This window comes from Cyanistes caeruleus, chromosome 4 (assembly GCF_971803275.1).
Source record: "Cyanistes caeruleus chromosome 4, bCyaCae1.hap1.1, whole genome shotgun sequence".
NCBI classification, from domain to species: domain Eukaryota; kingdom Metazoa; phylum Chordata; class Aves; order Passeriformes; family Paridae; genus Cyanistes; species Cyanistes caeruleus.
Genome location: NC_141704.1, coordinates 44,246,697 through 44,272,741, shown reverse-complemented (window position 1 = coordinate 44,272,741; position 26,045 = coordinate 44,246,697). Strand labels below are relative to the sequence as shown.

General features: G+C 37.5%; 1 protein-coding gene across 19 annotated transcripts in view; it reads left to right on the top strand.

The window, feature by feature from the left end:
• NAV3 (neuron navigator 3) overlaps positions 1 to 26,045 on the top strand; it is a 504,955-nt gene that overhangs the window by 420,494 nt on the left and 58,416 nt on the right. For all 19 annotated transcript variants that reach the window (XM_086884225.1, XM_086884227.1, XM_086884224.1 and 16 more), the window contains 3 exons: positions 18,449 to 18,587; positions 21,796 to 22,072; positions 24,183 to 24,888. In XM_086884225.1, the coding sequence (XP_086740351.1) occupies positions 18,449 to 18,587; positions 21,796 to 22,072; positions 24,183 to 24,888 (1,122 nt within the window). The remainder of the gene's footprint in view (positions 1 to 18,448; positions 18,588 to 21,795; positions 22,073 to 24,182; positions 24,889 to 26,045) is intronic.

Below are 26,045 nucleotides of genomic sequence, written 5' to 3'. Positions count from 1 at the left end.
TAGTAATCCTGATGCTTTATGCAATAAATTCAAGTGTATATTATTTACATAATCCTCACATGTGAAGGAGGCCTGCTGTATTTGACAAAGAGCCACAGTGTGATGAAAGAGAAAATGCCAAGCATATTTCTGCTTTCTGTAGTGCTACTCCCTTGCATTTGCTTTAGATTTCTGGAAAAAACTATTTTATAAAGCTTTCAATACCAGCTCTCGCTAACAGTTGATTTCTGCTATAAAATAATGGGGGCCTCCCAGACCTGATAAGAACTCAGAGAAAGCTCATTATCTAATCAAGGAGAGCAATCTCCTGACTCACTTTGTGCTCTTACATAACTCTGTGCACACTCTAGGTGGTATACCCATTAAATGCTAACCCCCAGAGCAGGTTGTAATAAACAGTTTGCTAGACAAAAAGTCAAAATGGGATTTAGCAATTTCAAGATTCCTTTTGGCACCTAAACCACCAAGAAAAAGGAGAATTGTGGTATTTCACAGTGATTCTTGTCACTGGAGACATTTTTGATATTCGTTGTGCTGTTAATATATCACTAAGTTAATGGAAATATTAATAGAATAATGAAAAAAATATTCTCTACAGTAGCAGAAAAAATGGTTAAGGAAGTTCTCATCCATCAAATATCTGAATATAGGTTAAATTAGAGCAATTCACAGTAAACTGATTAGAAAACAGTAAGATTGAAGTTAGGTAAAATAATTCAACCTAGATCAAAATAAGTTTTCCAGAATGATGTTTCCAGATTCTATTTTTCTGCAGGCAATTTCTTGAAAATAACTGCAGCTACTTTAAAATCTTTTCTTTTAATCAATATTTTTTTACAGCAGTTGAGATTAGGTTGTTCATTGTAGTGACAACAATGTCAATGAACTCATTTGGCTTTAATGATTTGATTCTGGCAGCAGCTACTAATTCTGCTTGCCACGATACCTAAGGTTTTTGTACAAAGGTTAAAGATAGAAGAGGCTCCTGGGATGGCTGACAGGGTGGATTAGTGCTGCTGAGCCCTGCAGGAAAAGGTCACCACTGCAGTACACAAAGGAGAGTTGTCACTGGGGGAGGTGAAGTCACAACTAGCCTACAAAGAGAGCTTTGGCTTTGGGTAAATTAGGCATTGGCAGGAATAAGTAGGATTTGGTTGTTCTCTCCTGCTTATCTTTGCTTTTGCCTATAAACACTGCTTCTAATCTTTACTGCCAGGCAGCCATCATGTCAATGGGACTGTCAGCTTTTCTTCCTTTCTCTCCTCCCAATATTATTTGTTTGTGTCATTTCCAAATTGAACATATTGGGTCAGCACAACACTGCTGGGTGAGCAAGGGGAAATAATAGACTTTTTTTCTACTGGCAGAGGTTTTTAAGCTATGGAAAGTTCCTCTTAGGTTCTAATTTATTTTTGAAGTTGCATACAGTATTCTGCTCTCATCTATGTCTCACTGAGAATTCATGTTCAATCCTAATAATGTCTGTGTCCCACTTTCAGTAAAGGAGCAACTGAAGATCTCATTACTTAGGACTTTACATGATTAGTTGTTGGGGTGTAGGTTCTGGACAGATTCATAGGACTGTGTAGCATGTCATGGCCTTAGGAGACAATTTCTCAGTTGCACAAGGTAATCTTGCCTATAAAATACGGCTTGCTAACAAAATGATGGCTCAGCTGTTCACCCTGAAATGTCACACCATTTCAAAGGCTTATCTCTCACAGTGCTGCATGTTGTGAACTTACTAGGCTGTACATTGAAGCCTACATACTCAATAAGAGCATTATATATAAATGGCAGTGCATGAGAAAGTGACAGTGTGCAAAATGATGCCTGAAATATAAGAAATAAGAACTGATTGCCAGTTTTTGATTTGCATTTAATGGTACCAAGCTGCAGTGAGATGAAGGCTGCTATCTGAATATGGTGAACTGATGGTTTGGTCTCACTTAGAGGAATAATTTTTTTCAGTGCTGGATTTCTCCATCTGGGAGGTGGAGATTTTTTTCTTACACCAGCTCCATGGTATGCTCTCTCATCAGTCATTCAAAATGTCCAGATTTTAGGGTTTTTTACTGACCCAGTGTACTCCAGTTATACTGCAGGATGTTGCAATGTAAAAGTTAGTTTTCTTATTTTTAGGGGAGCAATTACAAATCACAATAGATTTTCCTTCCCAGTCCCAAAAAGCAAACTTAATTGTGGAGAGTAACCTGTTAAAAGACGTGTTGCAAACTTCCACAGATTTTAATGACATTGCAGAAAGAAGATGTGGCCTTGAAAATGCAGTTTCGTGTTTCTACTTGTTGGTTGTCACCCAGCAAGAAGCACCTAGGATGCATTAAAAAAGACAGAGGAAACTAAGTGGCTAGTTTGAAGAGCTGTAAGCTCTTGGAATTTGGTTTTGGAACATGAATAGTCATCAGATTTTATTCCCTAAAATAATCATCAAACACAACTTTTCTTTGGGAAAGCTGTCAAGTTTGACGTACTATGCGTTCAGAACCTGACTCATAAATTATTTATTTTCAAATGGAAGGATCTTTTCAAGCAGCATTAAACAGGGCATTTCAGCAGTTTCTCATTACATTTTCTCCAGTATTTGTTAAGTTCATTGACTGCAGAGAAATAAAAAGCACCAGTGTATAAAAGATGAAGACTTAGTACTCTGGAGTAAATCAACTCATCCCCCTTCAAACTTTAAAATAAAAAGAAGCTAAGAAATTAATTCAGATAATTTAAGTGGCAAATTAATCTGTCTCATATTTGGGAGCAATAGGTAGAAACAAAGAAGTAATAGGAGATCTTTCTGCTTTCTCTGCTCAGATGCATTATTTGCCGTAATTTTAGGCAGATTGTCTATCAACAGACTGAAGGGTGTGCAGTAGCTGGGGAAATCAAGCCATTTGATGGTGTCCATAACTGCTTAAGTGTCACAGTTTTAGACATCTGTGGTTGAGAATTTTGATCTCTACCTAAATCCTACATGTCATAAAGAAAAATGATGTTGCATAATATCAAGAAACTTGTATTTTGAATCACTCAGAAGTAAGTGCTGAAAATCCTCTACGTTACAGTTTAATAGCAAAGGCAGTCTCCATTCTCTAAGGAAAGCCTTAGGAAAATGCTAATCCTAGGGGAAGGATATTTAGGGATCATTTATAACTTAGAACATAAAGGGCTTTTATTTTTACTCTAATATTAAAAACATATCTTTTCATTATCCTTATGAATTTCTAATTCCTTTGAAAAGGCCAGCTAGGATCAGGTATTTAGTTGTGCAATGCTTTATGAAATATATTTCATTGTTTTCAGTAGGTGTTTTTAAAAATTTGTCAAGGTGATTTATATCTAAGTTTGTTTCATTTCTTCCCCGGGAGAATTATGCTTTTGTGAGTGTTTTAACTAAGGGATTTTAAAAGAAATTACTTTCAGTAATTGAACTATAAATAAAATAGTGAAAGTTTCCTTCAGACAAAGTTTGGGAAAAGGTTTTATACCATAAAAAACAAGCAAAGAAAAAGCCAAAAAACTGTTAGAAAATCAAAATAATTTCATAAGGCAAAAGGCAAATAAACAGAGAATAAAGTATCAGTAGATGTCAACATTTTTTTTGCTAACAAATAAATATCTTGACTTCTACTGACAGACTATTTTGATAATAGAAAAGAATAAGGATATAATGAGATGGACTCATCCTACACAATCTACAGGAGAGCCCTTAATAGCTTGTTTATTTTCCAAGGATGCATACTCCAGCATTCCCAAATGTAAGCTATGACATTTGACAGATTTGAGAATGACCAGGGGCCTGAACCAGCAGCTTGCCATGTTCAACTCAGCCAAATGCTTTTAATAGCAGACTAACAGCAACAAAAGTGGGGGCTGAGTGCCTTTTCAATCTTGGGAGACTCTTAGGCTTTCCTTTGTTGCAGACAGACCATGCCTGACTCATACCCATATTTTAATAAGAGTAGGAAGGAGTAAATTTACAATTTTTCAGAGGAAAAACTTGAATAAGGTGAATGAAAATCCAGTGGAGTCATCTTATTTGTCACAAGAAGTAATCCTGTGATGTTTTCTGTAATTATCTGTAACAACCAGATTCTCTTTGCTTTATGTGGGAGCACCTGCCAAGAGCTGGACAAGTGTGTTTAGAAATGACTGGAACTGGCTTCCAACTTGAACTTTGATTTGGCACTCTCATTTTCACTCTTCACCAGTATTAATTACAGTGACATTTTGGCTTGGTGCCTGGATTTCTGTAGAATGAATCTGAGGCCAAAAGCAAGTGTGTGCCAGTACATGTATCAGGTGGCTCAGCAGGGAAAGAGAAGTAAAACCGAGGGAGGGGAACGCCACACGCAGAGCTGCACTGCTGGACACAGAGCTCCCTATGGCCACTTGGCTTTGGAAAAGTGTGTATATATCATCTCCAACATCCAGTTTTCCTATTGTTATTAAAAATGAATCTTTAACCCATTTAACCATCACACTTAAAACAATCATCTGTATTTAAGCATCTTGCAATCGGAATGTTAGAATGGTATTACTTGCATAAGACATGAATTTCACATGGATTTCTCTTAGAAAAATCTAAGAATCGCAATGGCAATGTTATAGGAAAACATTAAAAATCAGAGATTTGAATGAAGGATAAGAGAGCAACCATCTTTATTAAGTTAGCAAAAAGTGAAGTAAGGTCAGAGGTGCTTTGACTGATCTCTCTGGTGTCCTCCTCCTTTGGAAAAAGCACAAAAAATAGAAAGGCAATTGAAGAATTGCTTCTGTGATACTGCTGCTCTGTTGCCTTTTCAGCAACTGAAGCAACATAGTCAAAAAAGGGAGTGGTGTTTTTTGAGGATTTTCTTCTGCACTGCTGCAAAAGAAAATGGTAATCATCATTCATTTCTCTAGCAATTTGATACTAAAATAAATGTTGCTTTTCTCATAGTTGGTCCTCTCTGTTACATTTTAGCACAATAACCCTGTTACTTCGTATAAGATAGGTACCCTGTTACTCAAATTTTAGTTCTTCAAAACCATTTTAGGACATTTTGTGTTTTGTATTTATGCCAATAATTGTGTATCTTTCCTGGAAAACAAAATTTTGGGGGGATTACATATGGAAATAGGGACTTCTTATAAGGAAGAAAGCTAGATGTTATAAGCATTCATTATTTGTAGAAGAGCTATCATATCAGTAGTTGTGCATATTGTATGTGCTGGGTATTTTAAGAGGTAAGTTTACAGAAGAGTTTTCAGCCTGCCATAACCTGTTCTCACTACTGCAATACCCTCTGCCCTTTAATTTCTGCTGCTTCTGATCGTTTTATGTGGTCTGTCAGAGAGCAAAAATTACCTGAATTTTAGGTTAAATGGGAGAGAACAGGGCAATTTCAGGTGAAAAGCAAGTAAACAAAGTACTTGACTAATGTAAAGACAACTTACTTTCTCTGCTGGAATTGTATGGGAGGGTTTTTGCTGCAGGCCCTGTGCTGCTGTCTGTAGTGCCCTTTGTCTGGCTGTATGTGTCTAGGGTAGAGACGATGCAGCAATTCAATTCTCCAAACTCCACTCCCTGCTAATGTCTAGAGCTCTGACCTTTGTAGGTGACATTCACCTTTTTTTCATGCAGGATTTGAGCTTGGTGTTCCTCTCTGCTGCAATCCATCATATTTCCGCAATCTCTTGCTGTCAGGACTTTTGTTGCCTTTCTTGAATCCTAATTCTTTCTGCAACGTTCCAGATGAGCATTCTAATTCTCAGTTCTCCTAGCAGGTGGTAAAGAGGATTCTAGTTCTTTCTGTTCTCTTTCCATCAGAACTACAGGCTTCATGCCTATCCTTTAAGGTTTTCTGTTGTTTTTTTTTTTTTATTGTATGAAAACTAAACTGAAAGAGCAATGAGCATACATTCTTTCTTTTTCTTTTCTCAATGATTTTAGATCCACTTCCCCACTTTCACAGCTTGCCTGGGGTTGGGGTCTTTCAAGTGGTAATAATAAATACTGAAATTACTCTTCATATTACTAAAGTTAATTAAAAATTCACACAGCTGCAAGGATGACTTGCACTTAAAATGTGTCTTGCTTGCAAGCACAATAGAGTCATCATAATTTTGGAGGGACATTTAGACTGGCTCTGAGATGAGGTGTCTGAGGCAGAAGAATGAGCTGCCTGGAGAGATCCTGCCCCTGGTGTCCAGCAGGATGCAGTGGGACTGAGAGAGCCCATGTGCCTTGACAGAAAGTAAAGGCCCATCAAGTGCCAAAATCTCTTCCCCGGTGGTCTCTGCTGCTGCCTTCCTCACACACGTCCACAGCTGTGGCGGGCTGGGGAGGAACGAGCAGAGACTTTTGTCTCTGTCATTCATGACTTCTATGGTCCTATCACAAAATTATTTTTCTGCCCCCAACACTGAGGTGTTGACCTCAGTGCACTTCCCAATCTTCCAGATTCCAATAAAAACAGACAGAACTGAATTCCTTAAATTTTTGATAGATTTTGATATGTTAGGGGAGTAAATCCACTCAGACAATTATTTATGTGTCTACAGGGAGATCAGGCATTATTTTTCTACTGCTGAAAATGTCTACAGGCAGAAATGTGTCCCCTTTTTAAAACCTCCCATTCACACCACACCAATAAGCTGTGTCAAAAGAGTCTGAATCCATGAGCACCATTATTCTCTTTCAGTCAATCTGACAATAATAGTAATTCCAGTACTTTCATCCCTGGGAAAGGGAGAACTCATGGTGAGATACATTAGTGCAGCCACCTTTTCAGCTGATAGGGGTTCTTTTAATGTGCTATTTCTCTGAAATTTGAGCTAAAAATAGCCAAGGGAATTATTCTGTTATCCAGAAAAAGGACTGCAACTTTCTAAAGGGTTTGGGTTCTTCATTCTTTGAAGAAAATTGTTCACAAAACAGAAGGCAGCAATACCTCCAAGAAATAAATATCTGTCTCTGTATTAGGAAGAATGCAAAAATGTTTAGTATGCATAAAAATTGGTTATTGTTTTTTGGTTGTGTATCTTTAGAGATTTGATCAAAATATGTAATTTCTTTTTAAAGGAATTTTTCATATTTTGACATTCAATTTTGAGGGTTTTTCTTTTTTAGTTTGTTACAAGAGAAATTCAGATATATTTCATTTAGGAAAAAATAAATGATATTTTAAAAATTTGATTTTCATTTTGTGTTATTTTTTTATTATTTTATTATATGTACATTTTTTCATATGGCTAGTATATATTATAATAGTTCATTGAAGATGCTTCAATTTACTAAAATGTAGTTTTGTTCAATGTTAGATCATTTCCACAGTGATTTGAAATATTAAATTACATAAACTGAACCATCTTAAAGCTAAAATATAAAGAAAATATGTGGTGTCCTATTACACCTGTTTTCTCAGTGCGAGAAAGTTACTTCTGATTTTAGTAGGACTAAGTAAGTATAGATTGACTGAAATTTAAAAATTTGTTCCTAAGCTATTTCATTTTTAAAGAAAATATTTTTTTTAAAATTTGGCAGGATGTTTCATTTTCTATTTAAAAAATACTGTATTGTCAACTATATTTTATTTGAAAATTTCTACCTCTCTTTATGTCCCCACTGCACCATGATAGTTTACTCTTTCATAGTCCAGAAACCTGAGCAGTTTATCTGGTCTATAACTTACTGCTAAATCCCTGCCTTTCCCAGACTTAAAAATTGAACAAGGATTAAGTTGAAACCTCAAGTAACAGCTTCATAAGTGAGCTCCTACCCTCACTGGCAAGATGATAAACACATGGCAGAGGGAGTTTTCAGGAGATTAGGAGACCAACCAGGATTGGGTACCACTGGCATATGGAATAAGAAATATGTTTGAAAGTGTCTGGTGGTAGAATCAATGACAGCTGTGATCTCTGAGCACAATTAAATTACTGTTGCTGTCAGTGACTGCTCATAACAGCCATGTGAAAAACAGTCATGTAACATAAGGGGCAAATGAATAGCATTTAGATTTTCTGCAGAAGCCTGGCACAAGTCAGGATTAAAGATAACATTAAAGCCTTCAAACAGAATTTACCTTAAACTAAGCAATAATATAAATTCCAATATAGCCCTTTAGTGCAGAGCAAGAAAACCTTGAACATTTGAGATGTTGAAAAACAATACCAAATATCAAACAAATGCTTGGATGGCTAAACATCTGTAAATAAGTCAGGTTCTGAAATCTGTGTTTTCTAAACTCAGCACCCTGGCCTTTGTGAGCAAAAATGCTAGAGGGTCTTGAAAATCTCCAAATCTCAAACCTGAATAAAAATGTTCCATGAACCTATGAATTAGAAAGAGACTACAGATACACCTGAATTGCATTAAGCTTTTTGTTTTGCTTATTTATAACAAGTCTGATTTTATATATAGAATTATAATTGTCTGATTTAATTAATATTGCACATTTCCTCTTAGAAATACTTCTGCTTTGCCTCTGTCTTCATGTGCTGTGTATTTGCTTGAGAGTTAAAAATAATAATTTTTGGCCTTTATGTTTTCTGCAAAGTTTTATTAAAATCAGCCAGTAGTTTTGTCCAGGCAACAGTGATGAGCAAGACCCTGAAGGCCAGATGCACAGGGAGTGTGACCACTGAAGCTTTATTCCTTACTGATGCTGAAAACCAGGTCATGCAAATGCAGGAGAAAAGTCCCTTCACACTTTCTGCTAAAGCTTTAACCTGGGTCATTACTCAGCAAAAAGAAGCAAGAGGTATGAGATAGAATTCTGGCAAACAAAACCAAGAAAAGAAGGACCCTTGTGTTCTGCTCAATTTTTCCTTTACCCCAGACAGGTCGTTGTTACAATGCTGACTGCAAGCACAAGTAATCCTATTAGGCTTCAGGAAATAGTCTTACCTTGTTATCTGAAAATATTTGGGTGGATCAAGCTCTCAAAAGAGGTTCAAGGGGAAGGTTTTTATTAAGAACCTCTTCAGGCCTTGAACTAACACCTTTTCCCATAGTCACAACTTACTGCTAAACTCAACAAACCAGCACCTCCTCTTGATACCTGCAGGGAAAAAACACTTTGCACAAGGTTGTATGTGAGGAAGCCCATTGCCCCCAGCTCCAGGCTGAACTCACTTTACAGTTTCACTGTTTTTCCAACAGTTCCTGTGTGTTCAGGGATGCATCCTGCAGCCAGAATGCTCTTCCTGGAATGCTCTACTTGGATGGCAGCGCAAGGCTGCCAACTCTGAGACCATGTTATGGTAAAAAGATTATTAGGGAGTGCTTCAGTGAGGTGTCAGGGATACAGGGGGTCTAACTCTGTCAGCCTACACTTGTAAAGGATGATTAAAAAAAACCCCAGTGAAATTACAAACTAAATATAAAAAATTAGGTTTAATCTCAGTCTGCCACATTTTCCAATTCTAAGCAAATGACAGTGTGGAGTAACAAATATTCATCACAAGCCAAAACCACTCCAAATTTTGCTTTACTGCAGCAGCAAAGCTGTATAAAACTGCTGGATTTAAGACTTCCTACATCATGAAGATTTACAGGATGAGTATCATGACCAGAATGAAGAGAGATTTACTTATGATTCTGCTAACATAGTTATGTACACTGTTTTTTTCAGATTTAGTCTAATCAGGTGCAGGAAAAATAAATTCCTGATTCTGCTCATAAGCAAAAACAAGACAGGTAATTCTAGCAACAAAGATGCTTAAGCATGAGAGACTGTACACAGCAGAGGAGGTTACCAGTTAATCAGGATTTTGACATTGGACAAATAATTACTGGCAATAGTTCTCTGAACAATTATCAGGAAGATCTGTTTGGTTTCTTAATATGCTGTAGAGACAAGGTTGAGTAAAGAGGTTTGGTATTTCAATACCTGTCTCCCATCTGAAGCAGTTTGCAAAGGTGAATGGCAAATTCTGCTTCTCTCAGGGTGTTTAAGGGGCCAGTTTTGGTATGACTTTTCTTTGACTATCAATGCTGATACCATGAGATGCTTCTTTATGTTTGGGGCATCTCATTTATCTTTTCAATTTAGTGAATGGGAATAAGCCATATATAAAGTAAAGAATGAGATATTTACTTTGTAAAGTGATGAGGTAACACAAACAGGGCTTTATATTGCTTTTTAACTTCTGAAGAACTGCATGGGAAGTTTGTATTTTGTTTATTTATGCTCATTCAACTAATGTTAATTAGCTTGTCTGAATCTGCATTTGAAAAATGTAAACATCTCTTGCATCCAGTGTGTAGAAAACAAACAGCAGTGGGAAGATTATTTCATCAAAATATTTTCTCCCTTGGTTTGTTATGATATTGTCAACAGCTCTTGATGGAATTAGAATTACTTTCTTATATCTTGATTCAGTCCATATATTACTATTTTCCAAAGATTGTTCAAAATACAATTAAATGCTGTTTATGTGCTTCATATGAAAAAAAAAAAAAAAAACAAAAAAATCCTGTACATTCCAGAAATACAGTATCTCCCTAGTTGGATAGTTATTGTTTTATTCACTTGCCTAAATTTCATTTTATAAAGTTCCTTCTTCTGATTGTTTATGTGTTCTGTTAGGAATTTAGAGCTAGGTAATGACTTTCTGCTGTCCCTATCATGTTAGATTAAGTGTTGTATTCATAAATAAGTGGAAACCAGAAGGGGTTCTGGCAAAGACTTATTCAGATCCTGTGGTGTGGATATGCAGGTTTTGCAAGGTATGTATCATTATCACAAGGAATGTAAATCCTCCATTAGTTCATTTTATTTTTTCCCTGCTGGATCTAAAACCAAATTATTTCTTAAGGCACTTATTAAATGCTTGGAAGAATATGGAAATTAACTGACCTTGCAAAAATGCATTTTGCTTTAATTGTGCTCTTGGGCTAGCTGTATTTTCTTTAGCAGGATATAATTTTCTAATTGGAACTTCTTATAAAATAAATTTCTAACATGAAATAAAAGATCCTTGAAAAGTGATACTGCATTAAAGCAGGTGCATAAATGCATTTCTATTCTTTTTAACTCTAAACAATTTTCCTTCGGATATGCTGAGTGCACCCATTTTGAAAAGTACATGGCATGATTTTCTACCATAAGGACCTCAATTCAGGGTTAAGGCTTCAGCAGTCACCTTGTTTTGGTATGACAAGTAATGCATTACATTTGCTGAGGAAAAAGTGGTGAAGTATGAGTCCAATTGGCCATGTCTTCATTTAGCTATGAGCATAGAGTATATGAGCTATAGGGAAATTTATGGCTCCTGAAAGTTTCTAGGTTGATTCAGGGCCTGGGCTTTGGCTCTCACAGTCTGTGGAATGAAGGAAAGCATTGATTTTACAAACTCTGTGCCCTCTTGAATATCTCTGCGAAGGGTCAGTGTAGCTGTTTCATGAATAATGAGCAGCTGAGATCACAGTAGAAGATTTAAAAAGGATTAATTCATGTTGAATTGAACTTTGAAGGAGAAATTTTGCCAGCTGATATATTGGCATGTTAGTGAGGAGCTGCTTTAAGTAAAACTGTCCAATTATTTTCTTATCTTTTCCTCTTAATAAGCTAAGAGATCATTTCTTTTCTCAAAAGTCAATTATGGAAGTAGCTATAAAATCTTTATATTCAGCTGAATCCTGCCTTACTCTTCTGAAACACGACCTGAAATATGGGTGTCAGAGAAGAGAGTTCATGGCAGCAGCCCAGAATGCTTGTTAATATTCATTCACTTGACTGGTGTGCTGTAGAGAAGCAATCACCACCTACCTGCATGGAGTGTGTTGTGGAGGCTGGTGTTTGTATTTTGTTCCCTTTGTATGGATTGTGTGTAGAAGTCACTTAAATGCTATCTTCCACTTGTAAGGCCTAACTTGTGGGAGTAAAGTAACGGTGTACTAAGTTCAAACTTTCTACTGTGGGCATACAGTTTAAGTCCTTTACTTTGCTGTTATCTCTCCAGTCTTTCCTGCTTACCCTTCAGATGTACCTGCCTTTGTTTGTTGTCTACGTAGGGGACTAAACGCCGACCTTTTATTTCCTAACTCACATTTCATTTCGATGCCTTGCACATCACTGACACAAATTGTCTTACACCCCAGGTATCTGTTCACCTCACAGGCACCTAAATTTAGGGGTTTAGTATTTCTAGAACTCCATAATTTAAATAAGTATCCAGTGTAACTGAGGATGTCCAAGTCCTATCCAGTGCAGTAGACTACTGTGCTAGTGTCCTGTTTGGCAAACATGGAAGTGTACTATACTAATCAAAGAAATTTCTTGTGTTTCTCTACAACTACTGTTTCTATGAAAAATTGTGTAGTGACATTCAGAAGCTCTAAGAAAGGGACAGGGAGACCTGCATCATCTGTGGATTCATTGACATAAACAATGAGCTGTGTGCAGGCAAAGAAAGGGGTAACACCTTATTGCTCACCACTGATCTGCTCTTAGTATGGATTTGTAGGTCCTCAAACACTCAGAAGTCAAATTTCTGTTTCTCTTCTGTTACTCTTGTGTCCTGATCTCCATTGTCTAATTTGTCTTCTAAGACCATTCCCCCCAGCAGGAGAAATACACTTGGGCACCGCCCTGCAGGCACCCACCATGGCAATGAAGGATTTAGAAGTGTTTAAAAGGGCTTCACAGTTTGAAAGCTCAGAGTTACTATAAAAAGCAAATAAAGGTTGTTTTGCTAAATGTGCTCAGATTCCTTGAATCACAAAACCATACAGAAGTCCCTGGGGCTATGTGAGTTCCATTGGCATTAGCAAGAATGTGACTAAGGATTTCTCATTCCTAATCAAGTGCATGTGTCTACTGCTGTGGTCTAAAGCTCTTCAAGTGCAGTAGAAAACGTGACAAATGCAGTGCTACTTTTCATTCAGCTACAAAACTCCCCAGAGAGAACAGTTATTCTGATTAAATGAATACTTTAAGAGGAAAGATTTTGGTTTTGTTTTCTAGAGCTGTATTTTTGAAAGCTGTAGCTCCTGTTACTGCTCCCAAAAATAAGTAATGAACCAAAGACAATGCAAGCAACTTACCAAATTGTGCAAGGACTTGGATACATTGAAGGAACCATAATTTTCTGACATTCATGATAGCACACTGATTGAAGTTTTGCGGTGTCTGATGATCTTCTTGTGAAAATCTTCTTTATTTGCATACTTAGGCACTTTGGCTGGATGTGGTCTCAAAAATTAATGAAGTATGCCAATGTTGAAACAAATTCCAGGCATTGACCCAGCTTAACATTATGGTGAACTTCAATAAGCTGGCAAGCTTAAGGGCTTGTAAGAAAATGCTTAAAGTAGATACAGGAAGGGTGGATGGAACAATGATCAATGTTCTCTGTCATTTCTTGTCTGCAACTAGACTGCTTTTATTTTCTGAAACAAGTACTTTGAAAGGTAAGTATTTTAGGTATCCATGGAGTTAATACAGATTGTTAATACCACTTCCTCTTGTCACATACCTTCAGAACTCATTGCTCTCCTAATCCAGTGCATTTTTACTTTCAGACATTCAAAAATCTAGAAAAATGTATTGCATATTATCTGTGGGTCCTCATTATTTAGGCTACAGTCAAATTGCATCTTTGCCCTAAATCTCTATCACTTGCCTGCCTGATGTATGAAATAATGTCTTTTTTTTTATAAAATAGTCCTCATTTGGTTCATATACTTCAGTGAGTGAACTCAAAAAAAACCACAGATACTTGAGGAAAGCCAATGAAAAGTTTAATGAGCGCAGCTGAGTGCAATTTATCTTTCCATTTGAGGAAACTTGTTGGAATGTGTTTGTAACCTTTGTTCAGCTCTACATACTGATGTTAAGCACCGTGTTTTGCCTTCAGACACCTTGCTACTTCCAGAACATTATGTGGCAGGGAGGTCAATGAGAGGATTATTATGAGGAGATCTTTGCAGTACTAGCACACACTAATGAAAGTGAGATAAAGAGTGATAGTGGAGACTAACCAACTGTGTAGATAGCAAGTTGTGGATTTTTCAGCCTTATGGAGTATTTGATATGGCCAAGTTGTTGAAACATTGCTTGAAGCATTTGGAGAAATTTGTGAAGCACTGGGATGTGTGCAGTATTCGTAGCCACCTTCACTAATTAGTGACAATGTCTTGCATCAAAATGGGCAAAAATTGTTCAGATTTTAAAGATGCAGGCTAGAATTAGGAGCTTTAGCTAGTGCAAATGATCTCATTGGCATAACTGGTACATCAGAGGAAAGCACAGATCTAAGCAGAAAGAATATTGGCAAAGTTACTGCAAAGAGTCTGGGCAAAGTGAGAGGGCATGAGGTCTGTTTTTGAATGAAAGCTGTAACACAGTGGCCATCATTTTAACCATTTGTGCCTATATATTTGTCTCCATTTTATAGATGTGAAGCTGAGGTACAGCAATAGTCAGGACAAAAAAGAGGTGCTGGGTTTTCATATGCAATTTGAGTTGATAGTAACCTAAATTTTAAGGTATCCCTGCAGCAAAATGTAGGCTCAAAGAACATATTTCCATGCATTACATCTTGCAAGTCGAATGCGAACCACTGAAGTAAATTAGAAGCTCTTTATTGGTGTCTGATTTATTTAAAAATGTTGGTTAAAGCAGTCACCTTGCAGATTGCAGGGAGTCTGGTACACCAGAGGCTTCAATCTTGTTTCATATAGCGGCTTTTGTTACAGAATTTTCAGCTTCTTTGAATGAAGAGAGGAGGCATCTTTCCTTAATGCAAAGTTCAGATTCATCCCTAAAGCAGACCTCTTACAAGTACTAAATTAATTAAACATTTCCAGAGAAAAAATATGTGGTTATGTTATCGAACACTGTGGTGTTTGATATGTGAATATGCATTCACAATGAGGGCAGTGACTACTGGGCTGTTTGCTTGTTCTCTGTTTGCTGATTTGAACTTAGACAAAACAGAATGAGCTGAGCAGCTAAAAATAAAAATCTGTCAGGTACTTGCAAGCAGTGATTTTGAAGAGAATTATGAATTATCCAGATTTAGAAAGGTTCCTCTTAGAAATAGCAAAATACATGTCCTTAATGAGAAGATTATGTCTAGCTGAATATCAAGGTTATTCTCCAGATCCTCTTGGGATCCAGGGGTTTCTCAAAGAAAAAGTTTCCAGAACTTGTCAAAACAATGCATTTTTCTCTTAGCCTCAGTCTCCCAGATAGCTGAACACCATACGCTGACATTTTCTTTTAAAGAAAGCAGCCTAACACCCAGAAAAACAAGTCAAATTCTATCAGCATTATAGGTAGTTAAAATGTGTGTTTTAACAACAACGTGTTTTTATGCATTGATGAGCAGCAGTACTAGCCTGACCTGTCATAGACTCTGTAGGAAGTGTGAAAATGAGAAAAGTAAAAGAAAATTAAAATAAAAAATGAAAGATGAATCTGAGCCAGTATATTAAAATATAAATCAATATTGTTGTGATGAAGAGTAGAAGGAATATTAAAATTAGAGTTGGCTGCAGACTCCCACAAATGGGTTTTCAATCTCAAAGGGATGCACAATAATTTAATCAGATATTTTTGTCATGAGTTTACTAGTTTAAAGGATACATTAATATGAATAATGAAGAATTTTTTTCCAAATTATAAACAAGCCATTTTCATCATCAATTCATTATCATTATACTTTTCTGATAGCTGCTCTACTATCTTGATTTGGGGAAAAAGGTCTGTAGAAGTAGAAACAGTAAGTACTGAAATACAAAAATTTAACTTCATGAGCAAGTTAAAACAACTCTGGATAATACATTAAAATACATCAAAACAATAATCTTCATTGACAAAGGGGTAGCTGACATGGTCTTTTCTGTTGGAGTTTTTGGTTTTTACCATGTGTTTTCAAAAGCTGATACAAAACATTGTGTCAAGTAGGCATCAGTTTCTGTAACAGTCCTCAGAAAGTGCCAGAAAGAAAGTGGGTTCCATTATTCCTGGTTTTTATAGGCATACTGAATATTGTCAGAAATTTTGGTGTATGAAAGCCCCCAAATTTATAAAACATCTCAAGCACCTATCATAAGAGAAAAAGAAATCCAAGCAAATACAGTGATGTCTCTGAAAGGTCAGTAGTGGAGGTAAAAGAATGATCTTCTCTACAACTTACAAGATGGCCATGAGAGTCCCCAGAACCCACTAATCATCCACTGCTGAGTGAGGTGTGATGAGTGTGAAAAACCACAGGGAAGCCATAAAAGTAAACACTATCTTACTAATATTTGCCTGAAAACTTTGGCTGTTGAGAACATAGTTATATTTTGTGAATCAGCTGAACTATTCCAGAACTTAGGAAATGTAAATTCTCTTACAGAGGAAAAGGAGTGCAAAATGAAGTAAATTAGAAAACAGAGTATAATAGCCAAGGGGCATGGGGAAAGAAAATAAAATTTGATCCCCATGGTCTTAGGTAGACTCAGGAAACTGATGGTCAAATATTATTTGACATGAATGTCATACATTAAAAGCTCATGTTCCTTCTGAAAGTATCTAATATATATAATTTTGAATCTAGTTTATGATTTTTTTTCTTTTTTAAAGAGCAGCTTTTAATGAGGTAATATATTTTCTACAGTTTAATCACATCTATATTATTTATGCTTTTATCTATCATTAAGGTTCTCAGTCTTAACACTGCTCTAAAGGTATGTTCCCATGTGGTCCACAGTATTTTATTAATGGCTTTTTAGCATCAGTGAAACTGTGCATCACATTAGACAGTGAAAAGCACAGCCTAAATGACTAGTGCTTCAGAAGTGGTTCTTAGATGAATGTGGACAGCCTATTATGTATGACATTATAGTTTCATTATTAAATCACCCATGTGTTCATCACCTGGAAATGTAGCAGAAGACATATTTATTTGTAGTCGTTGTACTCAGCGGTAGAAAGTGCAGCACTGTAATAAACTCTTGCCCTCTGAAATACGTTTATCTTGTCACTGAGCTGGCTTACTAATGTGATTTTCTACCTATCACAAAAGAAAGGTAATGCTTGCTGCAGTTGCTATGATACAAGACCAGTGCACTGAACTTTCTGGTGCATCAGCACACATTCTGTTCCATGCAGTTCCCTGTCACTGCTGTGTCTCCCAAAACTCCAAATGTAAAATAAGGATTCACAGATATTTTTTCTTGTTTGCTCTGAATGACTAGTGGCAATAGTACTGAGCTTCAATTTAGCTGGGGGATGGAATTACATTTGTTTTTCTAAAAATGGTCTCATAAGGCTACATCAAAACAAGGATAAAATTCACTCTCTTGTGTTTGGGACTTTATCAGCAGGTGTAAACACCTAGCTTTATCTTTCTAGAAGTTATATATCTAGAAGAGACTTTATCAACCCTTTCATCTTTAAGAGAGGAAAAGACAAAAAGAGGCTCCTTCAGTGTACAGTTTATCCCACAGGCCTGAAACATTTTAAGCCGGGATGAATTCCCTCCTGGAGGAGGCTGCTTTTAGTACTGGTTAGAGAGGTCACCTAGATAAATGAGATACCTAACTTTTATGTTCCTTAAATTATACGAGATTAATCCCATTGAAAGTGATAAAGTAAATTTTTTTTCAAAGTTTTGGTCTGTGAATAATCCCAAACAAGATTAACAGGTGGAGATGTAGCAAAATACTGCAAGTAGAATGCTGTATATAGCAATAAAATAAAAGTCAAAGTGTAATGCCACAGAGAAGCAATTCTGTAGAGAAAAGTCTGAGCAATACAGATCAACCTCCCTCCCGTGCAAAAGCAAGGCTTTTATGAGAACTGGTGATGACATTTTTGTAGGAGCAGCCTCTCTTTCATTTGCATCCTTTGCCTCAATCTCCCAAAGAAAAACAGTTGACAGACTGTTTCTTCAGAGATGTATAAGATATTCTCTGTCAGCTCCAGTGACTGTTGTCTCAGGGATTCCTATTTTGATGACATTGCACCAGCTAGATGACAGAGACTGAAGACAAGAAAATAAAACTTTTGAAAATACTGGCTTCTTGCTGACAGTGAAGTAGTCTGAAGAAAAGATACTCCTTTTCTCTTTATGTGGCCTGGCAATTCATCAGGTCTTCTCCAAGATATTAATAATGTTTAGATTAGCAGTATCAGGTAAGCTTAATGGATTTTCCTGCCAGTGTACTGAATGTGATTGCAATGAAGCATGAAACAAACTGTTAATGACTTATACTTAGACCTGATGTTAATTTTTTAAGGACACCTGCATCTTTCATTAACTGAACAAGCAACCACTTGACTGCGAGTGAATAATTAGTCTGAAGACTAATTGTTCACTGTACCTCAGGAAATATTGCTGAAAATTTTCTGGTAAATCACTTGAAAAATAAGTAATCACATCTATTGATCTTGAGATGTTTTCTGCCTATTGAGACACAGTATGTAAAGTAGATATGCTCCTTTCTCTGCAGCTGGGATGACAGCAGCTCGGTTAGCAGTGGCCTCAGTGACACTCTCGACAACCTCAGCACAGATGATTTGAATACCACCTCATCTGTCAGCTCTTATTCCAACATAACAGCCTCTTCAAGGAAGAACACTCATGCCCAGGTGAGTAGCTCTGTTGCCATTTGTTGCAACACCTCCCAAGCACGCAGGATAACAAAAAGACGAAGTTTGGTATCAATGCCTTTAAACAAATGAAGCATTCATATCGTTCAAAGTCCTCTATTACACCTGAATGCGAGAAGCCACAGATTCCATCGACCCAAACTTGGGGTGTGGACTGACATTCCAAATTCAGCATCACTGCTGAAGGTGCTGGCTGGTGAGACTCAGCTCTGCCCACCCTGTGGAGCCCCCACTGATCCCAAACCCCTTCTGCACCCTGACACAAAACTAACGCAATATGATTGGATCTGTGATCGTGGATTTCTACTCACTTAAGCCCATTTGGAGTATCTCTTTCAACAGATAACACAATAAAAATAATGTATTTTTTGCTTTTTATGAGCTAGAACACATTAGGGAATAAATATACAGGCTGTACTTTCTTTTCAAATGGCAGAGATTGCCATGTCCCTGCTTAGGTCCAGGGATGAAAGTGTCAATGCAAGCTGACAATGCATAGTGTCAAAATAGAGTTCTTAACAGCATACAGCCACAAACCATATACATAATAGATATGTGTGTGTGTGTGTGTGTGTGTGGCTGTGTATGTGAAACTCTTGTGGCAGGTATCCAAGCACTTCTTCCCAGCTCCCCTCAAAGTTGCAGGTGATAGAGAAGTCATTAAAGAATTCTTGCAGGACATTGTTCCCTCCAAAAAAGAAATAAAACCAGAAAAGTTTGTCTCAATAGGAAAGTATTCTCTGCCATGTCATCTCCTGTTTGCAAGCAAGGAACCTTGAGACTGACCACTCAGCATAGAGGAAGAGTGGCTGCCTCCAGTGATTTGATGTTAAGTATTCAGGACACAAGACTGACACTTCTGATTCCATTTAGACTCCTCCAGGCAGCCAGTGTCTGCCATTCAGAGGTCTGTTTTTTAGATGTACATTGTAGCAGACTTAGTGAGCAGGAGAAAAACATATATCTGTCATTTCCCCCAGACAATAGGAAAATATAGTTATTTTTGGAATGAAAATTACTTTAATCTCCAACAGGACACATATCAGACCAGTGCTGTATTCATGTGATGATAGTCACTCAAATGCTAGCATTCTTCAGTCCTTACCATTGCTTTTCCCACTCCATGGTTGCTAACTGGAGATCAGCCTCTTCCCTTTCACATCAACAGTGATGTCCAGCTAGTTCTGGCTTACTTCTTCCACTGCATAATCATCAGGATTGGGAAATCTCAGGCTGACTATTTCACTCTTTGTAGTTTTGTTTTCATTTGGATTATCTCATGTTCTAGCTGCCTCTGTTTTATTTTCAAATTGTTCAGCAATACACAGAGATGCAGTGCATTTTCAAATTTTACTTTCATGCTAGACTTTTGATTATAAAGATTAGGAAAGACCTTTATCAGGTATGCCTTTACCAGGCACATTAAGCAGAACTCACTGTATTCCACGCTAGCTGGCAATCTCAGTCAGAAGCTGAGATAAACAGAATACTCATTTTGCCAGCTTTTTTCCAGGTCTTAGATATACTGCAACACAGTAGCAACACAGAGCCCTCTCTCAGTCTTTTTAAGTGATTGGAGCAGTAAGGGCTGGCTATAGATTGAGGCAGAAATTGCATATTTTGTTTCTCTTTTCTTAGTAAAAGAATAATAATGGTGAAGAGAGGCTTTTAGAAAGTATTGGGCTACCCTTTTTTTTTTTTTTTTTTAAATTGTGCAGTTTGCTTTAAAAATGTATGACTGTATGTTTACAGTCATTCATTTATGGTAAAATGTCTGAGATCATGTTGTTACACACTACACATGTTGTAGCAATACCTTTAATGAAAACTCTCTTTTGAAGGACCCTGCAATATTTTTGTATATATTTGCTTGGGCTTTTTCCCATTAATCCTTACCCATAATCTGTGCTAGCATATCCAAAGCACATACGTAATTATGGAAATGCACAGAGCTTTTGTAATTTGTACACCTCAGCTGGCAAATATGTAAACAGGAACTGATTATTCTGCCGGTCATCTAATCGGTATAAATCCTTCTTATGACAGCAGTGCTTAGGAAACAGCCACTGAGGGGTCCTCAGTGAAGGAGCTGTGACAGCACAGAATAACAAATAGCCTCTCCCTCAATGTGATCCATTTTGCAGCCCCTCTTAGGTTGGTGATACCGGGGAGCAGTGCTGTATTTTTGCTGTTAAAGTGGGGCAGAGGCAAGCAGGAGTGGTGAGAGGGTGATGTGCAAATCAGGCTCCAGACTGAGGTCAGGAGGCTGCAGAAAAATACAGAAAGAAGAGTTCCGCCAAACAGCCTGTCAGCACAAAGAACACCAGTCTCGTCAAACACAGAGGGTAGGGGTCAGTCTCTGTTTCTATTTAAGCCACTTTCACAGCTTCTGCATTGTCTTGTTGGGCTGCTCCTTGAGCATTCCCTTATCAGCATGCCTCAGGGAAGGCAGATGCCACTGGGGGATTAGGTCCTCACTGGTGCATCCTCCACATGGGTCAGAGTTTCAGAGGGAACATGAGCCCAGCTGGTTGCCTTCACACCACAGATGAGTAGTGCTGGCATAAAGCCTCTGTTCTGCTCTGTTAGCTGATCTAGCCAGAGAGAGTTTCTTGTTGGAAACAAATCATTTCTGTGGAGACAGACCAGTAGAAAAGCCATCAGCTGGTGCACAAATAATTTTGAGGAAGATGCTATCCTTGCTCACTGGTGGCACAACATACTCTGTTCTTCTGGAGAAATATTCCTAATCCAGTCTCTGTAAATCTTGGGTTGGAAAAGGCAAGAAGCCAGACTGAGGTGATTTTAGTAGTACATTCAGGAATTCGCTTCCCCAAGCTTTTAGTAACCTCTCAGCACAGTGATTCACTTCTGAAATTCAGACTAAATTGAGGAGCAATAGGGCATCACCACTTACGATTGGAAATTATTATATTATATATATAGTTTGTCTGTAAAGGAAAAGAGTTCAATCTTTTGAAAATGAAATAAAGAGAAATGTCATCCCCAAATGGCTATATTTTGTGTGTTTTTCAACTTTCGGAATCAGGATACTAATGTTGTAGAAGGAAAATGTCTGTGTCCTTTGCTGCAAATAGACCAAATTCTCCTCCCCTGCTATGACTTAAGAAATCAGCAAATAATGGAGATGCTGGGACTGACCATTTCTCATGTGAATCTCTTGTAGTTGAAGACAGACTCAGAGAAGCGCTCAGTTACGGACCGTGAAACTTGGGGCAGCACTGAAGAGCTGAAGAAACCAGAGGAAGACTTTGACAGCAGTGTAGACAGCAGTGGCAAGTGGAAAGGCCTTCCCACGGGGCTGTCTGAAGAGTCAGAGAAGGGGGGGCAGAAAACATCTCTCTCTGTATCACAGACCGGATCTTGGAGGAGAGGCATGACTGCACAAGTAGGAGCAGCTCAGTCCAGGCACAAAGCAGGAACAAGTGCACTCAAGACCCCAGGTAGGAAACTTCTATAGTTCAGATTACAGGGGTCTTAAAGTGATGGATATATATATTATATATATAGGTATATACATATTATATATGTATATGTACTATGTGCATATTTCTCTCTCTTCCCATAAGTTACTGCAAGCTCAAATTGTAGTATTTTAATGACTTTTTCATTTCTCTTAGTTTGCAACATTCATAGTAATAATTATTAAGTGCACATGGGTGCATCCATAACAAAAGTTGTGATTGCATTTTGTTGTGCTATCATCTCTGTATGTCAACATCTTTTAATTCCTTGAAGTATTTTTGGACTTATCTGTGCCTTATCCGTATTCTCTAGAAAACCTTACCTTTGATAGTTCAACATATGCATAGAAATGGCCAAATATTAGAATCTGAGTCATAAAAGATTAAATATTCAAGGCAGGGGACTCCAGATGATATTTTTAGTTATTTCTAAACTAAAGCTGAATTATTGCATTCCCTTTTAATAGGGATGCTGTACAGACCACTGTTAAGTGATAAAAATTATTTTTAAAAAGTCTTTTTACACACCTTCCATGCTAAATGCCCTCTTACCTAATTTCAGAAGGCCTCTCAGAAGTATTAACCACTTCCGCAATCTAGTTTTGAAGCGAAAAATCCAGAGCTGGGGAAAAAGATAATTATTAAGACCATCTAATCCTATTCCATCATTTTACTAAGGAAATGTGCATTCTTAATAGAACATTTTCTGGAGCTTTGTCATGTCCTGACAAAACAGTGCATGTTTCAACTCCTGGTTGTAAAAGCAACTAACAAAGATCTCCTCAGAAGAAATTCCAACCCTTTGTGAACCCCTTTTGATTCTTTGCAATTTGGAACTGATAAACATGGATCAGTCTCTGGCCTGTGAGATCCCTGAGGAGCACTGCCATGGTGATCATATGGATACAGAAACAGAATCCCTCTAATAGCAATTTAAAATGAAGATACTAAAAGGTTTGCTGCACACCAGGCTAAGATTTCCAGATCCACTTTGCTCAAGGTGATCAGGAAGCCATGTGCAACATAAAATTGAGGCCTTTAACTACTAATAACCTGCGTATTTGCTGGGTCAGAGTTTGATCGGTATCATGGCATATGCACTCATTTGTGTAGCACAGAATTAAAACTGGATAAAAACAGTTCTGCTTTGCAGGTGTTAGTCTCTTATTACATTTTAATTCCTTAAGAGAAATTAGATCATCCATCTCCAAAATTTTCATAATTACTTGAAAAGTAAATTTAAAACTTTGGTATGTTTTAGGAATTCTTAGTGGTATAATAGATGCTTAGAGATAAATTAAAATTGAAATGGCAGTTTTTATCTATTTGTAAAATAGAAAGAGGCTACTTTCTGGTATAGGTGAACATCTTATTTTGACCTTTCTGCACATATATGGAAGAAATGTATAAATATATGTTATATAGTCACGAGCCTACACAGGACTAAAGAAAAACTCTCAAAAAATCAAAAATCTTGAGAAGACATCAAGGGTACAAAAGAGACTAATTAACTGGTGTAATTGATATTGTTACAGATGAAGACAATTCATTCCATAACATAATCTCTCCCTGATAATTTTATATAACTAAAACCAGAACAAACTTAGTCATAAGCTAAAAAGATGTAGTCAGTGAAAAATTAAGAACTCTGATTTCTACGTGGATTATTGATGTCATACTTCAGGAGACATTTACTACATGTAATGTTTTATTTTCAAGTATTATTTCTTTAATATAGAAATACTGTCAACAGGAAAAGAATTAATCAAAATTCAAGACAATTTTCTACAACTACATTTTCCACCTATATATATGAATAGGAAGTCCTATTCCTATAGGAATATGAATATGAAACTGGAATTCTTCACAGCAATTTAAAGATTTTAATATTTTTAGTTTACCTGTAATGTGTCATACCTGCTACAGATAGCTGATGGGAGAGCTATCTAAACAAGCTAGTTTGTTTCCTTAGGGGAATTCTATTTGTGTATTTTTTCATTCTGAAATTGTAATCATGCAGTGTTGAAATTAGATATTAAGACATTGCAGCTTAAACACAAGTGACTTTTTCAAATATGCTTCTACTTAGGAAAAACTGATGATGCAAAAGCTTCAGAAAAAGTGAAAACTCCCCTGAAAGGAGCCTCCATACAGCGATCCCCATCAGATGCAGGAAAAAGCAGCGGTGATGAAGGGAAAAAGCCTCCCTCTGGCATTGGGAGATCAACTGCTACAGGGTCGTTTGGATTCAAGAAGTCTGGGTTGGGATCTTCTACCATAATCACCACAAGTGGAGCGACCATCACAAGCGGGTCAGCAACGCTAGGAAAAATGCCCAAATCTTCAGCCATCAGTGGCAAGTCCAACGCAGGGAGGAAGACGAGCTTAGACGGTTCCCAGAATCAAGATGACGGCGTCCTGCATGTGAGCTCAAAGACAACTCTGCAGTATCGAAGTCTGCCTCGGCCATCGAAGTCCAGCGGCAGTGGGATCCCTGGCAGGGGCGGCCACCGCTCCAGCACCAGCAGCATCGACTCCAATGTGAGCAGCAAGTCTGCAGGGGCTGCCGCCACCAAACTGCGAGAGCCGAGCAAGATCGGCTCCGGGAGGTCCAGCCCTGTCACCATCAACCAGACTGACAAGGAGAAAGAGAAGGTGGCAGTGTCAGACTCGGAAAGTGTCTCGCTGTCCAGTTCCCCTAAATCCAGCCCAACTTCGGCAAGCGCCTCTGGCACACCGGGACTTAGACAGCCAGGATCCAAATACCCAGATATCGCCTCCCCCACGTTTCGAAGGTGAGTGCATTTCTATGATTCCTTGAAGCTGCAATATATAAAGCAGGGATTTTCAGTATGTTGATATACTTTGCAAATAAACCTTTTCAGGGAATATTTTGCCACAAACAAATCAAGTACAGGAAAAGAAAAGGGTAGTATTTTCTTCATACAACACAATTATTGCTTTGAGATTTAAAGACCTTCCCAGACCTGAAATGGCTGCTCTTTGAGCTTTAGGCATTTTAGGTGCATTCCCATATCATAGTTCGGAGCTCTAGAAGGTGGACCCACTGATCCTTATGGGTCCCCTCCTGCCCATATTCTATCATTCTTAAGTTCAGCCACATGTGAAGTTTCTTCTCAATGTTGTGGTAAACCCCCAAAAGGAAGAAGGATACTGTGGTTAGCACATTCTGAGAGTGAAACTGCCGTAGTCTGGATGGAGAACTGAAGAGCTCTTTAAATTATAGAGTTAGATTTGCTTTCTCATTGTTGGCAGCTCCAGCTAAAAATGCTTCATTATCTTAGCAGCTTCGTTACATTTTTCAACACAAACATTGGCAAGGCTAAATTTCAATTGTAAATGCTCTATGGTAACATTTCTGGAAGTGTAAATGCGGATGAATGCTCCATGAATTGGGACGGAGCAATTGTGCTGCTGGAGAAAAAGCCAATAGTGCCCTCTTGTGCTTACTTAACAAAACAGCATCTCCAGACAGATGGGGAGCTGCAGATTACTTTTGTGGGCTTGGTATTATGTAAAACAGATTCTTATGTTATTTGGCATGCTTACTTTGCATCATGATAAGTTTTGCATTTATTTATCTTTAATTTATAAGCTGTACATTAACTGCAGCTTAAAATATTTCCAGAAATACATTAAAACATCACATGACCTATTTTAGTTCAAATTTTAGAGGACTTGCAGTTTGTTTTTTCATCATCACCATAGAATTTTCATACCTAGAATTGCTGGAAGACGTTATGTGAAATACACTTCTGTCATTCCTGCCCTTGGAGACAAAGCCCATTTAGCCATGGTGCAGTTTATTCTGTCTGAGTGGTTACTACATGATTGATGACCACATGACCATCTGTGCAAAAAAACGATGGGAGGGGAATTTTGCACAATTACTTAGATGTTTATTAAACATCCAACGATTTTGCAAGTGTTT